This window comes from Balaenoptera borealis (genome assembly GCF_965194805.1).
Source record: "Balaenoptera borealis genome assembly, chromosome: 5".
Lineage (NCBI taxonomy): Eukaryota > Metazoa > Chordata > Mammalia > Artiodactyla > Balaenopteridae > Balaenoptera > Balaenoptera borealis.
The window spans coordinates 131,805,294-131,831,991 of record NC_138862.1 but is presented as its reverse complement, the minus strand read 5'-3'; the positions used below and the strand labels follow the sequence as shown (position 1 = coordinate 131,831,991).

Below are 26,698 nucleotides of genomic sequence, written 5' to 3'. Positions count from 1 at the left end.
ATTTTCTCCCATTCTGTAAGTTGTCTTTTCATTTTGTTTATGGTTTCTTTTGCTGTGCAAAAGCTTATAAGTTTGATTAGGTCCCATTTGTTTATTTTTGCTTTTATTTCTTTTGCCTTGGGAGATTGATCTAAGAATATATTTCTACGATTTATGTCAGAGGATGTTTTGCCTATGTTCTCTTCTAGGAGTTTTATGGTGTCATGTCTTTTTTTTTTAAATAAATTTATTTATTTATTTTTGGCTGCGTTGGGTCTTTGTTGCTGCACACAGCCTTTCTCTAGTTTCGGCAAGCAGGGGCTACTCTTCGTTGTGGTGCACAGGCTTCTCATTGTGGTGTCTTCTCTTGTTGCAGAGCACGGGCTATAGACACATGGGCTTCAGTAGTTGTGGCACGCAGCCTCAGTAGTTGTGGCTGGCAGGCTCTAGAGCACAGGCTCAGTAGTTGTGGCGCATGGGCTTAGTTGCTCCGAGGCATGTGAGATCTTCCCAGACCAGGGCTCAAACCCATGTCCCCTGCATTGGCAGGCAGATTCTTAACCACTGCGCCACCAGGGAAGTCCAGTGTCATGTCTTACATTTAGGTCTTTAAACCTTCTTGAGTTTATTTTTGTATATGGTATGAAGGAGTGTTCTTTTTTAAAAAAAAATAATTTTATTTATTTATTTTTGGCTGCATTGGGTCTTCGTTGCTGCACGTGGGCTTTCTGTAGTTGTGGCGAGCGGGGGCTACTCTTCATTGTGGTGCGTGAGCTTCTCATTGCAGTGGCTTCTCTTTGTTGTGGAGCATGGGCTCTAGGTGCACAGGCTTCAGTAGCTGTAGCACATGGGCTCAGTAATTGTGGCTGGTGGGCTCTAGAGCACAGGCTCAGTAGTTGTGGTGCATGGGCTTAATTGCTCCACGGCATGCGGGATCTTCCTGGACCAGGGATTGCACCTGTGTCCCAAATAATTTTAGGATTATTTGTTCTAGTTTCGTGAAAAATGTCATGGGTAATTTGATAGGGATTGCATTAAATCTGTAGATTTCTTTGGGTAGTAGGACTATTACAACAATATTAATTTTTCCAATCCAAGAGCATGGGATCTCTTTCCATTTCTTTGAATCATCTTCAATTTCCTTTATCAATGTTTTATGGTTCTCAGCATATAGGTCTAGGATTGTTTTCTTAATTTCACTTTCTGATAGTTCATTATTAGTGTACAGAAATGCAATTTATTTTTGCATATTGATTTTGTGTCCTGCATCGTTACTGAATTCATTATTTAATTCTAACAGTTTTTTGGTGGAGTCTTTAGGGTTTTCTTGCTATAATACCATGTCATCTGCAAACAGTAACAGTTTCACTTCTTCCTTTTCAATTTGGATGCCTTTTATTTCTTTTTCTTGCCTCATTGCTCTGGCTAAGACTTCCAATACTATGATGAATAAAAGTGGCAAGAGTGGGTATCTTTGTCTTGTTCCTGATCTTAGAGGAAAAGCTTTCAGCTATTCACTGTTGAGTATGATGTTGGCTGTTGGCTGGTCATGCATGGCTTTTATTATGTTGGGGTACATTCTCTCTATAACCACTTTTCTGAGAGTTTTTTAAATGGATGTTGAATTTTGTGAAAAGCTTTTTCTGCATCTACTGAGATGATCATAGGATTTTTATTCTTCATATTGTTAATATGGTGTATCACATTGACTGACTTGTGGATATCGAACCACCCCTATCCCTTGCATCCCTGGAATAAATCCCACTTAATCATGGTTTCTGATCCTTTTAATGTATTGTTGAATTCAGTTTGCTAATATTCTGTTGAGGATTTTTGCATCTATGTTCATTGTTGGCCTGTAATTTTCTTTTCTTCTAGTGTTTTTGGTTTTGGTATCAGGGTAATGCTGGCCTCATAAAATTGGTTTGGAAGTGTTCCCTCCTCTTTTGTTTTTTTGAAAGAGTTTGAGAAGGATTGGAATTCTTTAAATGTTTGCTAGAATTTACCAGTAGAATCATCTGGTCCTGGACTTTTGTTTGTTGAGAAATTTTGGATTACTGATTCAATCTCCTTACTAGTAATCAGTGTAATCAAATTTTTTATTTCCTCATGACTTAGTCTTTGTAGTCTGTATGTTTCTAGAAATTTATCCATTTTTTTATAGGTTGTCCAATTTGTTGGTGTATAATTATTCATAGTAGACATCGTAATGTCTCTGCTTTCATTTCTGACTTTGAGTCCTCTTTTGAGTCTAGCCAAGGTTTGTTTCTTTAGTTTATGTTTGATATTTCATTTTCAAAAACAGCTCTTAGTTTCATTGATCTTTTCTATTGTCTTTTAGTCTCTACTTCATTTCTGCTCTGATCTTTGTTATTTCCTTCCTTCTAAATTTATAAGTTTAGACTTAGCTTTTTCTTGTTTTTGTAGTTCCTTGAAGTCTAAAGTTAGGTTGTTTGAGATCTTTCTTGTTTCTTAATAAGGCTTTTATCACTATTAACTTCCCTCTTAGAACTGCTTTTGCTGCATCACATAAGTGTTGGTATGTTGTATTTCCATTTTCATTTGTCTCAAAGTATTTTTTTATTTCTCTTTTGATGTCTTCTTTGACCTATTTGTTGTTCAGTAGCATGTTGTTTAATCTCCACATATTTGTTGATTTTCCAGTTTTCTTCTTGTAATTGATTTCTAGTTTCATATCATTGTGGCCAGAAAAGATGCTCGGTATGATTTCAGTCTTCTTAAATTTATTGACTTGTTTTGTGGCCTAACATATTATCTATGCTGGAGAATGTTTTATGTGCACTTGAGAAGAATGTGTATTGTTGCTCTTGGATGGAATGTTCTATATATGTCTGTTAAGTCCATTTGATCTAATGTGTCATTTAAGGCCAGTGATTCTGTATTGATTTTCGTTGTGGATGATCTATTCATGAATTAAAGTAGAATATTAAAATCCCTTACTACTATATTGCTGTCTGTTTCTTCCTTTATGTGTGTTAATTTTTGCTTTATATATTTAGGTACTTCTATGTTGGGTGCATAAATATTTACAAATATTTTATTCTTTTGTAGGGTTGACCCTTTTATCATTTGTATAATGACTTTCTTTGTCTCTTTGACTTAAAACCTATTTTGTCCATTATAAGTATAGCTACTCCAGCTTTCTTTGGGTTCCATTTCGTGGAATATCTTTTTACATCCCTTCACTTTCAGTCTTTTTGTGTCCTTACATCTGAAGTGAGTCTCTTCTGAGACCCATATAGATGTTTTTTGTTGTTGATGTATTGTTTTGCTTTGTTTTTTTTGTCCATTCAGCTACTCTAGGTCTTTTGTTTGGAGAATTTACTCCATTTACATTTATAATAATTATTGATAGGTACATAGTTATTGCCATTTTGTTAATTGTTTTCTGGCTGTTTTGTAGTTCCTCTGTTCCCTTGTTCATCTCTTGCTCTCTTACTTTTTGATTTGATGGTTTTCTGTAGTGGTATGCTTTGATTCCTTTCTCTTTGTCTTTTATGTATCTACTGTGGGTTGTGCTTTGTGGTTACCATGAGCTTACATAAAACAACTTATGTTTTTATTTATAACAGTTTATTTTAAGTTGATAACAACTTAAGTTTTATCTCATTCTAAAGCTCTGCATTTTTACTCCCCACACTACCTTTTATATTGATGTCACAATTTACATCTTTTAATCTTGTGTATCCATTAACAAATTATTATTGTTATTGTTATTGTTATTATTATTAATATTATTAATAATATTGTTATTACTGTTAACAAACTGTAGTTATTTTTACTACTCTTGTCTTAACCTTCCTCGTACCTTTATAAGTGATTAACTCACCAATTTTACAACATTAGATTATTCTGAATTTTACTGTATATTTATCTCTAACAGTGAGATTTATACTTCCATGTTTCTCATTACTAATTAGTGCCCCCACCCCTCTTTCAGCTTAAAGAAGTTCCTTTAACATTTCTTGTAAGTCTGGTCTAGTATTGATGAACTTCTCTAGCTTTTCCTTGTCTGGAAAACCCTCTATCTCTCCTTCAATTCTGAAGGACAAGTTTGCCAGCACAGTATTTTTTTCTTTCAGCACTTTATATATATCATGCCACTCCCTTCTGGCCTGCAAAATTTCTGTTGAAAAATCTGCTAATAATCTTCATGGGGGTTCCTTTGTACATAACAAGTTGTTTTATCTCTTCCTGCTTTTAAGATTCTTTTGTTGTCTTTAACTTTTGACACCCTAATTGTAATGTGTCTCTTTGGGTTCATCTTATTTGGAACTCTGTGGGGTTCCTCGATCTGTGTACCTTTTTCCTTCTCCACTTTAGGAAAGTTTTCATCCATTATTTCTTCATAAATATTTTCTGCCCCTCTCTCTCTCTCTCTCTCTCCTCCTTCTGGGACTCCTATAATGTGAATGTTGGTATGCTTGATGTCGTTCCATAAGTTCCTTAAGCTATCTTTACTCTTTTTCATCTTTTTCTTTTTTCCCTTTTTGCTGCTTGATTCAATGAGTTCCACTGTCCTGTCTTCACATGCATTGATCTTTTCTTCCACTTCATCTAGTCTGATGTTGAACCCCTCTATTGTATTTTTTTAAAGTTTAGTTATTGTATTCTTCAGCTCTAAGACTGCAGTTTGATATTTACATTTTCTATCTCTTTGTTGAAATTCTCACTTTGTTCATTCATTGTTCTCATGAGCTTGGGGAGCATCTTTATGATTGTTATTTTGAACTCTATCAGCTAAATCACTTATCTCTGTTTCATTATAGTCCTTTTTTGAGGTTTTAGCTTATTCTTTTGCTTGGAACATATTCCCTTGTTTCTTCATTTTTCTTGCCTCTCTATATTTGTTTCTGTACATTAGATAAAACAACCACCTCTCCTAGTCTTGAAGGAGTGGGTTTGTGTTGGAGATGAAACTGATCATTCAACCCTGCTCTAGCTCTTGGTTGTCCTTCAAACCGTTGTGATTGTCCAAGCAACCTAATTTATTCTTAGTGGCTCCCAGTAGTTGAGGGTGTGCCAAGACCTGTCAGTGTCCTAAAGGATCTCAGTCAGCATCTAAGGTTCAGTCTGATTGGAAGCCAGACCCTTAGGAAGCAGCTTTTAAAGTATGCAAATATGCCTTTTTCAGGGGAAGACTGGGAAAAGAGCATTTCTGTTTGCTCCTCTGCACTGAGCCCTGGGGCGATAACCAGTTATGAACTGTTTGCTACCATCCCGTTGAACCTGTGAACACAAGTCCCCCTGACCACCAGAGCTGGGCTATCAAGGGATGTGTCCTCTGGGTGGTAGCCACAAAAGTTGGGACACCAGACATGTACACAAGCAACTTTCTCAGAGATACCAGTGACCTGGGGCAGGGCAGAGGGGGAGCAGGAAGATGGCGTCCACCTTCTGAGGTCTCTAGAGAAGACTGTAGCCAGCCCTTGTGTGTGTGTATAATTAGAGGCCTGCCCCTCAGGCCAAAGCTATGAAGACATGCTAATCTACCTCTTTCACAGAAAGGCTGGGTGTGTTTTAGTCTGCTGTCCTTGTGATGTGCCCTGAGGTTGGTAGCTGGTTAAAAACAGTTTTTCTATTTGTTACAGTTTGGGACCTGTGAACATAAGCCCTGCTGGCCACCAGAACAAGGTGATGAAGTGGTGTCCCCTGAGCAGCAGCCACAAAAACCTGGGTGCCAAGCGTGTGCACGCGCTCCTTTCCAGGAGATACAGGTGACCTGGAGTGAGGCACAGGGAGAGGTTGAAGGTGGCTCCCACCAGCCTCTATAGACTTTAGAAAGTATTTTAGGAGGCCTCTTGATGTGAGTTTAAATAGAAGCCTGCCCCTCAGGCTGTAGCAATGAAGGTAAGTACTATGCTTCTTTCACAGAAAGAATTGGTGTTTCGGTCTTTTGCCTCCCTGCTCTGCCTTGGAAGTGGTAGCTGTTTAAGAACTCTATCCATTTGTTACAGTCCCGTGGGACCTGCTGGCCTAAGCCCCAGTGGCTGCCACAGCCAGGTGATCAAATGGTGTCCTGTGGGTGGCAGCTGCAAAAATCAGGGCACCAGGCAAGTGCACAAGCTCCTTTCTTGGAGGTACTGGCGACCTGGAGCAAGGCAGAAAGAGACTGCCCAGAAGGCAGGCGTGGTGGCCTCTGTCTTTTGGAGATTGTTTCAGTGGTCCCTTCTTTGTGTGTTAAATGTCTGGTCCTCAGGCCAAAGCTTTTGTTTGTTTGTTTTATTGAGGTATAGTTGATGTACGATATTATATAAGTTTCAGGGGTAAAACAGTGATCCACAATTTTTAAAAGTTATATTCCATTTATAATATAAACGCCAAACCTTTACAATAACCAGCTGGGCCTCTTTTACAGAAAGACTGGCCCTTTTCAGTCTGCCTCTGCACTGTGTTCTCAGATTGCTGTAGCCTTGTGGGTCTTGTGGACACAAGCTCCATTGGCTGTCAAAGGTATATGTTTTGGAGGCTTATCTCTCAGGTACAGGGCTTAAAATTTGGGGTGTCAGATGCGGGGTTCAAAGCCTTTGCTCCTCAGGGAGAAGCTCAGGGCTGCCAGTTCCCTTGATTGTGGGTTGCTGTGCTGGGGGTGGGGTTTATGGTGAGATTGTGTCTCAGCTTCCTCCTACCTGCTTTGATGTGGTTTTCTCATTTGCCCGATGGGTAGGAGCCACTTAGCTAGTTTTGTGGTTTCTTTTAGAGGAAATTGTTCTGTATGCAGCTGTGGATGCAGTGTATCTGTTAGGTGAACCAATGACTGAAACCACCCACCCTGGCCAGGCACCATAGTAACCACTTGCATGAGTTAGTTATCTTACAGCAGGAGGTCCTGGTGAGGAACATGGAACTAACAAGCTACCACCAACTGGAAGAATTCAGGAAAGGTCAAAAGGAGATGCCAGTCCATAAGTACTACCAACCTCCCAGAATCCTTCTCACTGGAACTCATCTTGGCTGAGCTATGCACGCACAACCAGGAAAGAACCTGAGTTAGAATGATTGGCCAGAGACAACCTGGAAACTAACCCCATTGCCATAAAACCCAACACTGCAAGCCACATGGCAGAGCAGTTCTCCTGGTTTCCCTTACCCTGCTGCTCTCTGCCCAGGCGCCCCTTCCCAATAAAGTCTCTTGCTTTGTCAACACGTGTGCCTCCTCGGACAATTCATGTCTGAGTGTGAGACAAGAGCCCACTCTCGGGCCCTGGAAGAAAAGTGAAAGTGAGTTTATTTGGAGGGATACACACTCCATAGGCAGAATGCAGATGTCTTCAGAAAGTGAGAGTGGCCCCAGGGCATGGGGTTTTTGGGTTTTATGGGCTAATTTCATAGGCTAATGAGTGGGAGGAATATTCTTGCTATTTCAGTGAAGCGTGGGTATTTCCCAGGTATTCAGCCATTGCTCACTTTTCTGGTCCACGTAAGGGGGAGTGATTTTTAGTATTACAACAGGGGTCCCCAACGCCCGGGCCACACAGCAGGAGGTGAGCAGCGGATGAGCCAGCAAATCTTCATCTGCCGCTCCCCATTGTTCGCATTACCACCTGAACCATCCCCCCACCCCACCACCCCCCATCCGTGGAAAAGTTGTCTTCCTAGAAACTGGTCCCTGGTGGCAAAACGGTTGGGGACCACTGTATTACAATATAGGTATAATGAGCTAAAGGTCAATGACCAGACTATTCTTGAAGCCTCCTTGGTTTCAGCCAGTTCCAGCTTGTTTTCATTGCATCCCAACAGCTGTGCCCTTCCTTCATTTTCTAGCTGTTCTGTCCTCCCCTTTCCCTCCTGTCTTTTAACAGGTTTGGACTAGAGTAGTGGTTTGTGTCTTTTTTGGGTGGGAAGTCACGGATATGAACTCTAAAACTCTGAGCTCTACCCTATGAAAGTGTGCTTATGCCATTCCTGAGCATTATGGTGCAGCTTGTGAACCTCTGCACAGTAATATTGTATTAGTCTGCTGGGGCTGCCAAAAGAGAATACCAGAGTGGGTGGCTTGAACAACAAACTTCTCACAATTCTGGAGGCTAGAAGTCTAAGGCTGAGGTGCTGCCATGGGTGGCTTCTGGTAAGGCATCTCCTCCTAACTTGCAGACAGCTGCCTCTGTGTCCCCACATGGTCTGGTCTTTCCTCTCTGCCCATGAACTCCTGGTCTCTCCTCATAAGGCCACCAGTCTTATCAAAGTAGGGCCCCACTCACAGGACCTCATTTAGCCTTAATTACCCCCTTAATGGCCCAAGTTCCAAGTACAGTTATGTATGGGGTTAAGCTTCAACTCACAAAATTTTTTGGGGGGTCGAGGAAGACACGATTCTGCCCGTAATATAAATACTGAGTATAACTGACTGCTGTGTCTGCACTGAGGGCGCTGCCTCTGTAAGCTCTCTGAGAGAGCACATGCTCTAAGTGGTTTGCTCCTGAAGCCCACGCACTACCTTACAGCTAAGGTGTCTTATTTGTTGAATTAATGGTGATGAGATCAGACTAATGAACAAGAAAAATTCATGGAGGAATATAAGATGCTAATTTAAGTGGCACAGATTAAAATACTGTAGTAATTCTAAGGAGAAAATAAGAATAATCAAGGAAAGGTTTTTGGGTTTTTTTCCATTTTAAATGAGATACCTACCTATGCTTGGAATTATTTGCATGTTAAGAAGAACTTGCTGGCATTAGGACATTTACAGTGTAAGAGTCAAAGCCTGAGTTGAAATGATTTATGAATGGTGTAGACCGATGTGGAGCCTTAAAATTGTAAACTGTGTGTTGAAGGCCTGAACTGAAAAAATAGTTCATAATCTTGGCAGAAAAGAAAATGGTACATTAGTTAATTTTTTCTGGGATAGAGAAATAGGAGAATAACATTTGTTTTGTCAACAGTGCACTCATCAAGAAGATTTGTAGAGTAACTATTTCAAAGAATTTTTAAGTAGTGAAATTCAGGGAGAAACTTACTGCAAACTGCCAATGAAAGGACCCAGCTAACACAAAATGGCTCTAATAAAACCAGGCCCATGTGTTTTTTTGCTTGGGGGAGGGACAGGAGTACCGTTTATATAACAGTGCTACCTGTTTGGCGGTGTAGGAATTCGTATTGTGAAGGGCAGGGATAACCCCTACTCGATTTAGAGGAAAACCTGATGAAAACTTCAGGGGTTTGATGTCCAGGTTGAGGACTTTAATCCATCACCATTTGAATTTGGCTTTAAAAGAATTATTAGGAATTGAACAGTTTACATCAAAATTACAGTCAAACAAAATAAGGTAGCTTTATAATTAGAGAATTGTGGTATACATGTAGTACCTGGTGTTTAGATTTAGATTAATAGAGGCTACTGCAATTTTGTAGTTCCCTTTTTTTCAACCCACTAGAACAATATTCTATATAAACAACATCAGAAACATGACTAGATTCACTTTTTAAGGGTGTTTTACAAATCTTTTATTGCTTCAACAAGAGAATGGATACCAGAATGTTTTTCTTTTTAAAAACTTATTTGAACAACTACTTTGAGTCACTACTTTTATTCTTTATTGTCCTTATTTTCCAAGTTTTGGCGCCCAAACTTGGCAAACATCATGGAGATTTGTATAAACATGCATATACATATATACACACACATTTAAGTTTAAAGCCTCAGTTCCTCATTAAACCTTGTGCTCAGGCTCCTGTTAAAAAGAGGTAAAATGGTGAGAAGCTAAAAATCATGGAAAACATGAATAAATCCCAATTGATAACTTCCTCGTTGTTATGAATTAAAAGACATTTTAAGGCAAAATCTGTCACCTTGCTAAAAATTCCACTAAGCTACAGACTCAGATATTTACAAGAAAATAAATAAACGAAAAGCCCTTTACACATGTCAATATGGTTTAATGACAAGCTAGCTGAGGAGTTGAACTTTGTTATTTTAGGTAACTTTCCATTCAGGAACAGTTAATATTTCAATGATTAAAATTTCAGGTGTTAAAAACTAACTTCAAGCAGGGTCATTGTTACACTGAAGATGAATTCTTCAAGTTCTTGTCTTTAAATTACGATACAAATCCATCACAGTTACATTCAAGCTATTAATTTAAAACACATTTAATGTTTGGTAACTGAGTAAATACAATTACTGTACTCTAGGTCGTTTGATTTTATTTTTCTCTGTAGGAGCTTTCCTCTTTTGTGAGAATCCAGGCCCAGGTTCCTTATTATTCTGAGGAAATGAAACAGCTTCTGGTAGACAGTAATTTTCTACTTGAGGAGGGGATTCCTATAAAAGGGGGTAAAAAACCCAACATTATTCATTTTTTTCAGATTTCAAACTGTTAATTAGGTAATAGATTCCTTTACTCTGCTTTATGACCAAAAAACTTAAACATTTGTCTTTTAAGGTAGCTATTTAGCACTTGTCACCTTCAGTGAACAGATCCTGTGTAACAAAATTTCACCTTTTATCAGAAAAATGAGTTTATAGCTCAGGCAGAGTGGGGCTAGCTCAGATCTTAATGGTTTCATCTGTAAAATATGGATTAAATACAGAATATGGAAAATATGGTAAAATACAGTTAATAGCTATCATTTAACTGTGAAATGTTATGTTTAGTGTAAATTTTTGAAAATCTTTGAGTGGAATGGGATGAATTCCCCTTTTCATTTTTTATGGCTTTTAGTCTGAGGAGAAGCCCCTGTCTGTGTCATGTTCACTGGCTAAAACTCTAACAGAAAACTTTGAAGAACCAGAGGACAGAATGGCAACCACAGCACTAGAAAATGAGGTGGGAAATTCCAGAAAGTTTGGGAGGAGCTCCAAACTCTGTGTTATAAACGCTGACCAAATCCTTGCTTGACCCCTAAATCATGTATGTGCAGAGACTCAAGGTAAGGCTCAAAGAACCCAACTAAGATTTGAGCTGCCCCTCACTGTGGAAGGTCAGCCAAGTAAACTGCCTGCTAAACAAATAAAATGTTCCTCTTCAGAAGAACATGACAGGATCTAGTCTCTACAACTGATTTGTAATTTCTAGGATACATCCAAAATTACTATACACGTGAAGAAGCAGAACATGAACTATTCTCAAGAAAAAACAATCACCCCCCCAAATGGAAATACTTAGGTATCAACTTAAGAAAAAAATATATATATACTGAAAATTACAAAATGCCCATGAAAGAAATCAGACAACCTAAATAATCAGAGATAAGCTGTCCTCAGTGACTAAAAGACTTAACATAGTAAAGATGTCAAACACTCAAACTGATCTGTAGGTTTAATGTAATTCCTATCAAAATCATAGCAAGGTATTTTTATAGACAAACAGGCTTATTTAAAAATTTACATATAGGGCTTCCCTGGTGGCGCAGTGGTTGAGAATCTGCCTGCTAATGCAGGGGACACGGGTTCGAGCCCTGGTCTGGGAAGATCCCACATGCCACGGAGCAGCTGGGCCCGTGAGCCACAACTACTGAGCCTGCGCGTCTGGAGCCTGTGCCCCGCGACGGGAGGGGCCGCGATAGTGAAAGGCCCGCGCACCGCGATGAAGAGCGGTCCCCGCACCGCGATGAAGAGTGGCCCCCACTTGCCTCAACTAGAGAAAGCCCTCGCATGAACCGAAGACCCAACACAGCCAAAAAAAAAAAAAAAAAAAAAAAAAAATTTACATATAAAGACACAGGCAAAAAAAAAAAAAAAAAGTACAGGCCCTAGAATAGCAACAACAATTTTGAAAAAGAGGAATAAAGAGGAAGGAATCACTACCTAATATTAGGACTTATTATGTATACAGTAATTAAGAGTCTTGCAGAGGGAAAGACACATAGATTGATGGAACAGAACAGAGAATGCAGAAATAGACCCACACAAAATGCACATCTGAATACTGACCAAGGTGCAAATGCAACTAAATGGAGTACAGTTCTTTTAACAAATGGTGCTGGAGCAACTGGACATTCTGAGGCAGAAAACCCCTCAACCAAACTCCTAACAATTTTGACCTAAACCTTACACCTCTACGTATTATCATAGACATAAAACGTAAAAACTATAAAACCTTTTTTAAAACTTCTGTTTTGCAAAAATTCCTGTTAAGAGGATAAAGGTAGGGGATCCCTGGTGGTCCAGTGGTTAGGACTCAGTGCTTCCACTACTGGGAGCATGGGTTCAATCCCTGGTTGGGGAACTAAGATCCTGCTAGCTGTGTGGCTAAGCCAAAAAAAAAAAAAAAAAAAAAAAGGATAAAGGTAAATGGATGAATACATAAGCCACAGACTGGGAGAAAATATGTGCAAATACATATCCAACAAAAGACTAGTATCTATTACAAACAACTCTCAAGCGTAAAAAAAACAATTCAATTAAAGTGGACAAAAGACATGAAGAGACATTTCAAGGAAGAGGATATGAACATGGCAAATAAGAACACAAAAAGATGTTCACTTTGACTAGCCATTAGGAAAATGCAAGTTAAAACCACAAGAGAGATCATACACCAAATGAAATGGCTAAATAAAAAATGACAACTAAATGCAGGTGAGGATACAAAGAAACTGGATCACTCATACATTGATGGTGAGAATGTAAAATATGCCCACTTTGTAAACACACTCGAGCATTTATCCCAGTGCAATGAAATCTTATATTCACATATGAAGCTGTACATAAACAGAAACAAGCCAGATGTCCTCCAATAGGTTAATGATTAACTGTGGTACATCTGTACTACTCAGAAATAAAAGGTAATAAATGTATTCATTGTTGCATAAAAATGCAACAATCTGGATGAATCTCAAAGGAATTTTACTGAGTGAAAAAAGCCAACTGCCAAAGTTTACACACTACTATTAATTCCATTTATTTAAGATTTAAAAAATGAGGGATTCTTGTAGTGATAGAACTGTTCTGTATCTTGACTGTGGTGACAGATACATGAACTTACACATGATAAAACTGCAGAAATCTAAATACACACATATACATGAATAGAAGTAAAACTGGGGAAATCTGAATAAGCTTGGATTGTATCAAGCCAATATCCTGGTTGTAATACTGTACTATAGTTTTTGCAAGATGCTACCCACTAGTGGAACCTGGAGAAAGTGTACATGGAATCTCTCCGTATTATTTCTTACTACTGCATGTAAATCTACAATTATTTCCAAATAAAAAGTTTAATTAAAAAAAAAGTAACAGAACATCTTGCTCATGACCCAGATGTTGGAAATAGTAGACAATTCCAACATAGCTATCATAACTGTTCTTAATGATATAAAGGAAAATATGCTTGAAGTGAGTGAACAGAGGAAATCTCAGCACAAAAACAGAAACCACAGAAAAGAACCAAAGAGATTTTTAGATATAAACAAATAATACTTTTTAAAAAATTTTATTTTTGGCTGTGTTGGGTCTTCACTGCTGTGCGTGGGCTTTCTCTAGTTGTGGCAAGTGGGAGCTACTCTTCATTTCGGTGCGCGGGCTTCTCATTGCAGTGGCTTTCTTGTTGTGGAGCATGGGTTCCAGGCACGCAGGCTTCAGTGGTTGCAGCATGTGGGCTCAGTAGTTGCGGCATGCGGGCACTAGAGCACACGGGCTTCAGTAGTTGTGGTGTGTGGGCTCAGTAGTTGCAGCGTGCAGGCTCTAGGGCACGCGGGCTTCAGTAGTTGTGGCGCACAGGCTCAGCAGTTGTGGCGTGCGGGCTCTAGAGCACAGGCTCAGTAGTTGTGGTGCACAGGCTCAGTTGCTCCGCGGCATGTGGGATCTTCCCAGACCAGGAATTGAACCCGCGTCCCCTGCATTCGCAGGCAGATTCTTAACCACAGAGCCACCAGGGAAGTCCAAAAATATAAGACTTAAAGTCTCACTGGATAGGATTAAGAGCAGATGAAAATAACAGAAAAAAATCAGTGAAGTTGGAGATAGAGACATAGGAATTGGGCAATCAGAAGAACACAGAGAAAAATAATTGCAAATAAGTGAATACAGGCTTAAGGGCCTGTGGGACAATATCAAAAGAGTAACATGAGTAACTGAATTCCAAGACAGAAAAGAATGAAGCAGAAAAAATAGCAGAATGAAGAAATAATGCCCCAAATTTCCCAAACTTGGTGAGACACATAAGTTTAAAGAAGCTTTGCGGATACCAATCAGGATTCATACAAAGAAACCACACCTGGAAATATAAATGGTCGAAAATCAAAGATGAAGAGAAAATCCTGAGAACAGCCAGGAGAAAAATGACACATTGCATAAAGGGGAACAATTCAAATTACCATTAACTTCTTATCAGAAACAATGGAGGCCTTAGGACTTCCTCAGTGTCCAGTGGTAAAGAGTCCTCCTTCTAATTCAGGGGACGCAGGTTCGATCCCTGGTCAGGGAACTAAGATCCCACATGCCCTGGGGCAACTAAGCCCGTGCACCTCAACGAGAGAGCCCGCATTCCACAAAACTACAGAGCGCAGGCGCTCTGGAGCCCATGTGCCACAACTAGAGAGAGAGAAAAACCCACACACCACAACAAGAGAGAAGCCTGTGCGCCACAATGAAGAGTCCATGCCACAAAGATCCTGCATGCCTCAACGAAGATCCCAAGTGCCGCAACTAAGACCCAACGCAGCCAAAATAATATTATTTATTTAAAAAAATAAATATTTTTAAAACAAGTAAAAAGAAAAAGAAACAATGGAGGCCAGGAGAGAATGAAGTCTTTATTAAAGTACCAGAAGAAAAAAAACTCCACCCCAAATTCTATATCCTGCCAAAAATCTTCAATAATAAAGGTAAAATAGACATTTTCAAAAAAAAGAAAAGTGGGCTTCCCTGGTGGCACAGTGGTTGAGAGTCTGCCTGCTAATGCAGGGGACACGGGTTCGAGCCCTGGTCTGGGAAGATCCCACATGCCGTGGAGCACCTAGGCCCGTGAGCCACAACTACTGAGCCTGTGCGTCTGGAGCCTGTGCTCCGCAACAAGAGAGGCCGCGATAGTGAGAGGCCCGCGCACCGCGATGAAGGGTGGCCCCTGCTTGCCGCAACTAGAGAAAGCCCTAGCACAGAAACAAAGACCCAACATAGCAATCAATTAATCAATCAATCAATCAATCAATAAATAAATAAATAAAAAGAAAAGAAAAGAAAACTAGCATTGGTCCCCATCATATTTGTACTACAAACTAAAGAAAGTTCTTCACGCTGAAGGAAAATGATACCAGATGGAAACTTAGGTCTTCAGAAAAAAATAACACTCAAAATGGTATATATTAGGGTAAATATAAAAGACTTTTTTCCCTTTTGATTTCCTTAAAATACATTGGATTGTTTAAAGCAAAACTTACTTAAAGTATAACACTGTACTGTGGGGCTAAAACAGATAGATGGGCCAGACATTAAATATTTTAGTAGTTGCAAATTTCTGTTGCGACTACTCAACTCTGCAGTTGTAGTGCAAAAGCAGCCAAAGAGAATATGCAAATGTATGAACGTGACTTGGTTTCAATAAAACTTTATTAATAAAACAGGCAGTGGGCTGGATTTGGCCTGTGGGCTATAGTTTACTGGACCTTGGTTTGAAGAACAGGGGAAGCAAAGGAATCTATATGGTTCAAGATTTCTGCATTTTATGCAAAGTGGCACAATATTAACTCTAGGAAGATTATGAAAAATTAAGGAAGTATATTGTAATCTGTAGAGCAAAACACCCCCGCCCCTCCAAAAAAAAGCAGAGAAGTTTTTGCTTTAAAAAGAAAATGGGGGCTTCCCTGGTGGCGCAGTGGTTGAGAATCTGCCTGCTAATGCAGGGGACATGGGTTTGAGCCCTGGTCTGGGAAGATCCCACATGCCGCGGAGCAGCTGGGCCCGTGAGCCACAATTACTGAGCCTGCGCGTCTGGAGCCTGTGCTCCGCAACAAGAGAGGCCGCGATAGTGAGAGGCCCGCGCACCGCGATGAAGAGTGGCCCCCGCTTGCCACAACTAGAGAAAGCCCTCGCACAGAAACGAAGACCCAACACAGCCATAAATAAATAAATAAACAAATACTTAAAAAAAGACAATGGAGGGTCTTCCCTGGTGGCACAGTGGTTGAGAATCTGCCTGCCAATGCAGGGGACATGGGTTCGAGCCCTGGGCAGGGAAGATCCCACATGCAGTGGAGCAACTAAGCCCATGCGCCACAACTACTGAGCCTGTCCTCTAGAGCCTGTGAGCCACAACTACTGAGCCTGCGTGCTGCAACTACTGAAGGCTGTGTGCCTAGAGCCCATGCTCTGCAGCAAGAGAAGCCACAGCAATGAGAAGCCCACGCACTGCAACGAAGAGTAGCTCCTGCTCTCCACAACTAGAGAAAGCCCACGAGCAGCAACGAAGACCCGACACAGCCAAAAATAAATAAAATTAAAAAAAAAAAAAAAAAAAAAAAAAGAGACAATGGAGGGGACTTCCCTGGTGGCCCAGTGGTTAAGACTCCACACTCCCAATGCAGGGGGCCTGGGTTTGATCCCTGGTCAGGGAACTAGATCCCACGTGCAGCAACTAAAGATCTTGCAAGCCGCAACAAAGATCCCGCACACGGCAACGAAGATCCCCCATGCCACAACACAGCCAAATAAATAATAAATAAATATTTTTTAAAAAAGACAATGGATGAAATGGAATTCTAAAAAAATACTAAATATCAAAAAAAGCAAGAAAAGAAGAACTGAGGAACAAAGAACTGAAGAGACAAACCAAAAACAAATGGCGAAAAAAAAAATACAGTATCAGTAATTACATCATGGACTAAACATTCCAGAGAATAAAAAGCAAGGCCCAACTATATCCTGTTTACAAAAAAGCTGTTTTAAATATAAAGACACAAATAATTTAAAAATTAAAAAAAGAGAAATTAAATACCTGGGAAAAAATTTAACCAAGGAGGTAAAGCATCTGTAAACTGAAAACTGTAAGACACTGATGAAAGAAATTGAAAAAGATACAAATAAATGAAAGATAATCTGTGCTCATGTACTGGAAGAATATTGTTAAAATATCCTTACTACCCAAAGCAATCTACAGATTCAATGCAATCCCTATCAAAATTCCAATGGCATTTTTCAGAGAAACAGAACAAACAGACCTAAAATTTGTATGGAACCACAAAATATCTCAAATAGCCAAAGCAATGTTGAGAAAGAACAACAAAGATGGAAGCAACATGCGCCCTGATTTCAAACTATATTACAAAGCTACAGTAATCAAAATAATATGGTATTGGCACAAAAATAGATCAATGGAACAGAATAGAGAGCCCAGAAGTAAATATATGCATACATGATCAATTAATTTACGACAAAGGTGCCAAGAATATACAATAGGGAAAAGATGGTCTTTTTGATAAATAGTGTTGGGAAAACGGAACCCCCACATGCAAGAGAATTAAACTCGACCACTATCTTACATCATACACAAAAATAAACCCAAAATGGATTAAAGACTTGAACATAAGACCTGAAACCATAAAACTCCTAGAAAAAAACATAGGCAGCAAGCTCCTTGACACTGGTTTTGGTGATAGTTTTTTGGATTTGACACCAAAAGCAGAGGTAACAAAAGCAAAAATTAACAAGTGAAACTATATCAAACCAAAAAACTTCTGCACAGTGAAGGAAACCATCAACGAAATGAAAAGGAAACTTATCAAATGGGAGAAAATATTTGCAAATTATATATCTCATAAGGGGTTAATATCCAAAATATATAGAGAACTCATACAACTCAACAGCAAAAAAAAATCTGATTAAAAAATGGGCAGAGGGTCTGAATAGACATTTTTCCCAAGAAGACATACAGATGGCCAACAGGTACATGAAATGGTACTCAACACCACTAATCAACAGAGAAATGCAAATCAAAACCACAATGAGATACCACCTCACATCCGTTAGGATAACTAACATAAAAAAGACAAGAGATAACACATGTTGGCAAGGATGCAGAGAAAATGGAACCTTTGTGTGCCATTGGTGGGAATGTAAATGGTGCAGCCACTCTGGAAAACAGTATGGAGGTTCCACAAAAAATTAAATACAGAAATACTATATGGTCCAACAATTCCACTTCTGGGTATTTATCCAAAGGAAACAAAAACACTAACTCGAAGATATCTAATAGCCAAGGCATGAGTGTCCAGCAATGAATGAATGGATAAGAAAAACTGGTATGTATACACACACACACACAAAATGGAATATTTTTCAGCCATTAAAGAGGAAATCCTGCCAATTGTGCCAACATGGATAGACCTTGAGGGCATTATGCTAAGCAAAAAAAGTCAGACAGAGAAATACAAATACTGTATGATCTCTTATAAGTGGAATCTAAAAAAAACAAAACCCTCAAAACTCAATAGATACAGAGAACAGACTGGTGGTTGCTTGACAGAGGCAGGGGGGTGAGGGGTGGGCAAAATGGATAAAGGTGGTCAAGAGGTACAAATTTGTTATAAAATAAGTAAGCTGTGGGAATATAATACACAGCATAATGGTTATAGTTAATATTACTGTATGGTATATTTGAAAGTTGTTGAGACTCCATTTTGGAAGTTCTTATCACAAGATTAAAGAAAATTGTAATTATGTGTTGTGATGGATGTTAACTAGACTTACTGTGTAGATCATTTCATAAAATATACATATATACTGAATCATTCATTATTTTGTACACCTGAAACTAATGTTATATGCCAATTGTATCTCAATTCAAAAAAAAAAAAAAAAAGGTGGCCAGACTCATTATTTAGGCAGATCAGAAGACTCCTCTTTGGATAAAAATGAAACAATTCAAGAAGCACATAAAGTTATGAATCTAAGAGAGGTGTCCAATAACTAGTTCACCCACACCATCTCACCCAGCTCAAAATGGACAAGACCCAACTGTGCTCAGTACTTCTAATCAGTTTTTTACCCCCTATTTTTTTTTTAAAGTGATTTTTAAAAAAATTATTTATTTTTATGTTTGGCTGTGTTGGGTCTTCATTGCTGTGTGCAGGCTTTCTCTAGTTGCGGCAAGTGGGGGCTACTCTTCGTTGCGGTGCGCAGGCTTCTCATTGCAGTGGCTTCTCTTGTTGTGGAGCACGGGCTCTAGGCGCGCAGGCTTCAGTAGTTGTGGCACACGGGCTTAGTTGTTCTGCAGCATGTGGGATCCTCCCGGACCAGGGCTCGAACCTGTGTCCCCTGCACTGTCAGGCGGGTTCTTGACCACTGCGCCACCAGGGAAGTCCCTACCCCCTACTCTTAATCATGGACAGAAAACCAAGAATTACTAGATATCTGATAAATTCTTCTAACATGGAAGATAAAAACCCAGATAAAGGGAAAAATACACCTTGGTGGAAGTAGAAACTATGCAGAGATAAGAAAACTTAAAAAAATACATCAATAAATCCTCTGAGAGCTCACAGAAGGTATTAATCGATGAAACAAGAAAACATTAAAACAATAAAATGTAAATTCAAAAAATGAAAACACGTCTAAAACATGATAGCAAAATGAAGTTGATAGAATATTGAACTGCAAGAATCTCTCAAAAAGATAAAAATAAGTGAAAAATAATAAAATCTAATATACAAATAGCAGAAGTACAGAAGGAGAGAAGAGAAAGTGGAAAAAAAACCCCTCATCATTGAAATCATTCAAGATTTCCCAGAACTCAAAGATAGAAGTTACCAGACCAGAAAGGGCCCAAGTGCCCAGCATAATATAAACAGATCCTCATGAGAGTGTATCATTTTGAAATTTCATAGAACTGGGGCAAAAAGAACTTCCTAACTAGATTACAGTTACATATAAAGGATTAAGAATCAGATGGCTTTAGGCTGCTCAACGGCAATACTAGAAGCAAGGAGACAATCAAAAGTCTAAGAGAAAGCAGTTTCCAACCTAGAATTTGATGTCCAGCCAAACTATCAGTCTAATAGGAATGAGCATAGAAAAAAGAATTTCCACACATAGAAAGTCTCAATTTACCTTCCATGTGTTCCCTCTCAAGAAGTTACGAGAAGAGACCTCCATCACAATGAGACAGCAGATCAGGATGACATGCGATTCAGAAACAGGAGATTCAACAGAAAAGAGACAAATGGTGGTGAATGGAGCTCCTGGGATGATGGCAGTGTACAGAAGTAGACAGAGGGTGACAACCAGACTGCAGCAATGTGACTGAAGACATGCTGAAGGCTGTCATCACCAAGATCCCTGCAGCCACCACACCTAGTTTCTAAGCTGAAGTCAGAACACTGGGGTGAGCCTATCTCAGAGTCCTATCTGTGCTTGGCTTATCTTGGCCATGAACTTGACATGATGCTGCTGCTCTCCCCTCCTTAGCCTGCTGCTTCACGTTATAGAAGTGTTCTGTTTTGACCTACTCCTGAGAGCTAGAGATAGGCAATAATGAGCTCAGATGCAGAAATACAGAGCAGCTCACTCCCCAATGTGTTTCTCCAGACATCTAGTATTTGACACACATTACAACCCTGAGAAAGGCAGGGACATGAACAACCGGGAAGGAGCAACAGGGAACTCCTATGGGACTAGCAATCTTCTATTTCTTATCCTGGGCACCTGATGACATTTTGCTATTCTTTAACCAGGACATATTTTCTATACACTCTTTTTTATGTAAAAAGAAAAAATACCCCAAAATTATAGCACATGTACAAACATTTAACACAGCACAAGTTTAAGCAATTAATCTATGTTGGGTCCCATCTTAGATGGCAGCTGTATCCCTGAAACAACCAGGAATTTCTGGAGGGATGAGGTATGGGAGGTTCTCTACATTTCCCCAATCCCTGCCCTTTTCCCAGTGGGTAATATTTTAAAACCTCATGTCTCAACAAATAGAGATTTTTAAAAAGTTATTTAGATGTTCAAGGAGAGCTAGTACTGGTTTACTAAGTCCTAATCAATACACCCCACTGCTTTATGACAGAGGCTTTGTATGCATGTTTCAGGCACTCCTATTAAAAGCTGACCAACTTCCAAGCACAAGCAGCAACAACCACAAAGCAGGTTAGTTTTGGTTTCTCCCTATTTCTACACTAATCTGTTTGAAATCCTTTGTTGTAAGACATTTACAATCATGTGTCATATCTTGCTGATTCCTGATGGCATTTTAGGCACTCTGGTGTCAAGAAGATTTTTCTTTGCCCATTCAAATCACCCAACATAGGCCAATTCTGAACAGGAGTATAGTGAGCCCTCCATGTAGTAAGTGCTTCATTTCCCTTACTGTCTAACACAGGTATTTACAGTGTATCAAAACAAAAGGTCAAGAAAATTTAAAAAGGACCCTTGGATAAATGTTTCTCCTTGGACTCCTGGAATCAATTTCTGCTTTCTTTATATTCCAACATTTTAGAGGGCACTTTTAGAGGTACCCAGATTTTTATACCCGTTTCATATTTAACTTCTAGGCTAAATGTTTACATAGGTTTTCATTATTTTAAAAAATAGACTGAAACTGAAAGGGGTTGAATGGGGGAGACTAACAAGAGATTAACATTCTATGAATAACAAGCCGAGGGTTTTGTTGTGTAGTTATGTCTCTATGCATATAAGCACATTTCTGGTGGCAAGGAGGTCAAGGACAGGATCTTACAAACCTGCATAAGAAAATCAGCAATGTATTCCGTTTTCAAGCAGTATACATTCTGGGCAGCAGCTTCTGCTATATTAACTCCCAAGTCATCTGGTTTTAGTTTATTAAAGTCAGAAAAGAGATGTGTAGCTTCTTTAAATAAAGATACAGAATGACCAGGTAGCACCTAAGGAAAAAACAAAAAGCATCACAATCTATCAGTGTTTCAAAGTAGTTCAACTGTATAATCTACACGTAAAGGATTACCATCTCAGAAAGCACAGAAAATCAAGAATTGATCACAGCAACCTTGTCAATACAAACCTTTGCTCCTCCTGACTGAAGAAGACGTTTGAATCCTGCTTCTCGGGACTGATCGACATGTAAAATAACCTTCCATCCACTAAATGCCCCCTACAAATAAAAAAATAATCAGTGTTGAAATTATTTGGAAAAATAAATGACAAAATAATACAAAAAATACATTATTTTCTCTGTAGACTTAGTTTTATGCCAATGAATAATCTTATAACCTTTATTTCTGATGAACACACTGATAACTATCTTGGTCAGAATACTCTGAAACACATAGCCACGGTGTCTGGCACACAGTAGGCCATCAATAAATACTTGAAGAATGAAGGAAAATGATTTAATGATTAGGTAACATTAAAACAAAGCAACTTGACATTTGTTTAGTCTTTTCTACTATTTTTTTCTTACAACTAATCAAAGGTAGAGCCTAAAGCACAGCTTCTTAGATTAGATGTAGCCTCCAGTTAATATTTCTCTTGAAAATGTTTACAAATTTGAAACATAAAATATTTAAGTACAGAATTAACAATTAACAGAAGCCAGTGGAATTACTTTAAAAGAAAGGGAATCAAGGCTAACAGGGACTTGGAGACAGCAGAGAACTCAGAATATAACACAAAAGATGATATAACTCGGGTTCTTAACCTTTTTGTGAGCCACGGACCCATTTGGAAGTCTAGTAAAACCTATGGATCTGTTCTCTAAATAACTTTAAAAAAAATAACAGCTTTATTGAGATGTAATTTCCATACCATATGAATGTTTTTTAAATGTCCAAAATAAAATACAAAGTATTACAAAAGAAACAATTTTATTGAAAAGTATCAAAATATTTCAAAATTTGTGACATAATAATAGATGTGCTTCTATATTAAACCCATCATAGGGTTGAAAATACGGTTTAGTCAAAAATGCATTTAGGGACTTCCCTGGTGGTCCAGTGGTAAAGAATCTGTCTTCCAATGAAGGGGATGCAGGTTCGATCCCTGGTCAGGTCCCAGGGATCCCACATGCCACGGGGCAACTAAGCCTGTGTGCCACAACTACTGAGCTCGCATGCCTCAACGAGAGAGCCTGCATGCTGCAAACTACAGAGCCCACATGCTCTGGAACTCACGCACCACGACTAGAGAGCCCATGCGCCCTGGAGCCTGCGTGCCACAACTAGAGAGAAGCCTGCACGCCAACGAAGAGCCCATGCACTGCAATGAAAGATCCCGCGTGCCTCAACGAAGATCTCATGTGCCACAACTAAGATCCAACACAGCCAAAAAAAAAAAAAAAAAAGCATTTAAATACACCTAACCTACTGAACATCATAGCTTACCAGCCCAGCCTACCTTAAATATGCTCATAACACTTACATTAGTCTGTGGTTGGGCAAAATCATCTAACACAAAGCCAATTTTATAATAAAGTGGTTGAATAGCTCATGTAATTTATTGAATACTATACTGAAAGTGAAAAACAGAATGGTTTTAAGTGTATCGGTTGTTTACCCCCATGATCACGTGGCTCACTGGGAGCTGTGGCTGCTGCCGCTGCCCAGTATCACCAGAGAATACCGTACTGCATAATGCTAGCCTGAGAAAAGACCAACATTCAAAATTTGAACTATGGTTTTTACTGAATGTGTATCACTTTTGCACCATCATAAAGTCGAACCATGACAAGTTGGGGAGGTCTGTATGTACTATTTTAAAGTTGTGACAAACATAAACAGTATTTCAAGTTGCAATCATAATGCAAGCAAAAATATTTGATTCCTGTGGGGCAAAATCACAGTACTGTTAATAGTGTTGCAATTTGTTGCCTAGACTTACAATGAAGGAAATGTTAACTTTCAATTAGAGGTTAGTAAAAATAAGGATGTATTTCTTCCCCCATCCAAAGTGTATAGCCTTCCTGGATCCCAATGTTCATTGTAGCACTATTTACAATAGCCAGGACATGGAAGCAACCTAAATGTCCACCAACAGAGGAATGGATAAAGAAGATGTGGTACATATATACAATGGAATATTACTCAGCCATATAAAGGAACAAAATTGGGTCATTTGTAGAGACGTGGATGGACCAAGAGGCTGTCACAGAGTGAAGTAAGTCAGAAAGAGAAAAACAAATACCATATATTAACGCATATATGTGGAACGTAGAAAAATGGTATAGATGAACTTATTTGCAAAGCAGAAAGAGAGACACAGATGTGGAGAATAAACGTATGGATACCAAGGGGGGAAGGGAGGGGGTGGGATGGATTGGGAGATTGGGATTGACATATATACACTACTATGTATAAAATAGATAACTAATGAGAACAGAATGTATATAGCACAGGGAACTCTTAGGGCTCTCTGGTGACCTAAATGGGAAGGAAATCCAAGGAAGAGGGGATATATGTATACACGTGGCTGATTCACTTTGCTGTACAGCAGAAACTAACACAACATTGTAAAGTAACTATACTCCAATAAAAGACAAAACAAAACAAAAACAAAGTGTATATAGCCTTCCTGAATTTGATCTATAAAACTCCTTTGGGAGAGTGTGTGGACCTCAAGTTGAGAAGCCCTGAAGCTGGATGCTAGAAAGACTCTTTGTAAGAAATACAGTATGGGTCACATTTTACACATATAAATGATTTTTAAGAGAGCTATCAACATTATATATATCTTACTGTTGATCACAATTAGAAGAATTAGGAATTAACACTAAGCTCAATTTAGAATGTCCAAATTAAGTATATCAATCAAGGGATAAAAGACAAACAGAATTATTATTTTGTCAAGCACATTCTCTGAAAAAAAAAAAATCTGGACTAGTCATGACATCGAATGCCATTTATACTACCTACATAATTATATACGTTAATACCTCAATAATGCCTGATTGTTGTCTTTGCTGGATTTTCTTCCTCCATCTCATTGCTGCAAGTGCTAGTTTTCGTTGCTGTACACTGATTCCAGTCAAAACATCAAGTATGGAACTACTTCCCCATTCATAGTCTTCTTCCTAGAGAATTAGTCCAACAAACTTTTGAGTTCCTAGAATATGTCCTCAAAGAATCCACAATCTAATAAGAGTTACAAGCTATACATTCCATTCTTCTAAATACAGAGGATACTAAGTAAGCATCAGTTTATGAGCATGGAGGAAATGTAGATTAATTCGGCTTCATATGAAAGTCAAGTACATCTGGCTTTTGATTAGAAATCAGAAGAATATTGCATACATTTCTAAGAAACAGATAACTATACCTTAGCAATTGGTAATAGATTATTGGGCTTCACCTACTGTAAGATGAACTTCACAGAAGGACATGGTCTCAGAGGAGGTATGTATTAACAGCTTGATTACCTGTCTACACAGGCGAGATCCCTGAATGATCTTGATGGAAAACTTCAAAAAGTACATGATAGATATTACTGCGATGGTCAGTTAGGAATCAAAATATTTCAAATAATTAGCTTAATATTTTATGTGCTGGAATCAGTTATTACGACCTTTACTCTTAAAGAAAAACAACCCTTCACATGAATTTGCATACACACCAGCATGAAGCGCCCAGCAGTCCTGCAAGCTTCAAGGTAGGAGCGATGGAGCACCCACTTCCCAGCTGCCACTGAAGCTAAATACTTCTCGTTTCGAAGTGGATGTCCCACAACAATGTGTGTACAGTTGGGATCAAAGCACTGCTTCTCAATCACTAATCCACCTTGATTAGAAAAAAATAGGTCCTTTATTGATTCTTAACTTTTCCTGAGGGAAAATGTACCTCAACTATGCAGAGGAATTATTTATAAACAAAATGCACCAATAAACAAAACCCCTAACGTACTTTACATATATTTTTTTATAAAATAATGTTTATTATGAAAATTTAAAATCCAACAGTAGATGAAACAGTAAAATGAACTGCCATACACTGGCTACCTAGGGTCTAAAATTATCAAAATTTCACTATCCTTACTTCAAACTACCCCCTTTTTTTGCTTAACAATTTTAAAGCAAATACCAGATATCATTTTAATCTATCCCTATGTATTCAGTATGCATCTCTAAAATACATGGAAATTTTCTCATACAGCTATAATGCCATTATCAGATCTAATATAATTAAGAAAAATTCTTTGCTATCTCAATACTAAATCCTTGTTCAAAGGGGGAATCTACAGACTAAAAGCAGAAGAAAAAATTTTTCTTCTGCTTTTAGTGGAAATAAGGTCAGTAGACCAACACAGAAGTTTGGGAGGAAAACACTACGTAAATAGAGATGAAGAAGGTGGGAGCTGAATCCTTTTTTCAGATATGTATTATGAAGTCTGACTTTGAGGACAGAAGAAGGCATAAGTAAATGTAAGCTTATGTAAAGCATGGCTTTTGATTACACTTTAGAGGTTAGGCAGAGTGGTATCAAGAACTTTCTAAGATTTCAACAAAACAATGGAGCTCCACTCATGCTTTACAGATGACTCTAATAATAATAGCAACAAGACTTTTTGAGCACTTACTATATACATGTCAGGGACTGTTGAAAGTTGAAAGTATTAACTCATTTAATCCTCACAACTCTATGAACGTACTATTATTATGTGCAATTTACACATGAGGACACAGGTACAGAGTAACTCACCCAGAATCACAGTGACAAAAGAACAATAGGTAAAGATTCCGTTATTAATATCAATATCTAACTCTACATAACAAATTTAGTCTGTGACCGACAGAATAAATAGTTCTCCACATCCTTAAAAGGATAGCACTAATGACATTTAATCTTTTCTTGATGATTC

General features: G+C 38.7%; 1 protein-coding gene and 1 long non-coding RNA gene across 6 annotated transcripts in view; both read right to left on the bottom strand.

Annotated features, from left to right (window-relative positions):
• Positions 1-653: 653 nt before the first annotated feature.
• TOPBP1 (DNA topoisomerase II binding protein 1) overlaps positions 654-26,698 on the bottom strand; it is a 79,853-nt gene continuing 53,808 nt past the window's right edge. For 3 of the 4 annotated variants that reach the window (XM_082392616.1, XM_082392615.1, XM_082392617.1), the window contains 5 exons: positions 25,457-25,620; positions 24,780-24,917; positions 21,915-22,004; positions 21,616-21,777; positions 654-10,261 (listed from right to left, as the gene is read on the bottom strand). In XM_082392616.1, the coding sequence (XP_082248742.1) occupies positions 10,118-10,261; positions 21,616-21,777; positions 21,915-22,004; positions 24,780-24,917; positions 25,457-25,620 (698 nt within the window). In that variant the 3' untranslated portion in view covers positions 654-10,117. Of the gene's footprint in view, positions 10,262-21,615; positions 21,778-21,914; positions 22,005-24,779; positions 24,918-25,456; positions 25,621-26,698 lie in introns of those variants that run through there. The other variant, XM_082392618.1, reaches the window with a different exon arrangement.
• Positions 11,223-21,597, bottom strand: LOC309629134. 2 transcript variants are annotated; one of them, XR_014244877.1, is made up of 3 exons: positions 16,017-21,597; positions 11,662-15,713; positions 11,223-11,340 (listed from the first exon to the last, which is right to left on the bottom strand). It is a non-coding gene; the product is annotated as an uncharacterized lncRNA (long non-coding RNA). The 2 variants fall into 2 exon arrangements; XR_014244878.1 differs by having other exon boundaries at positions 11,269-11,335; positions 11,660-15,713.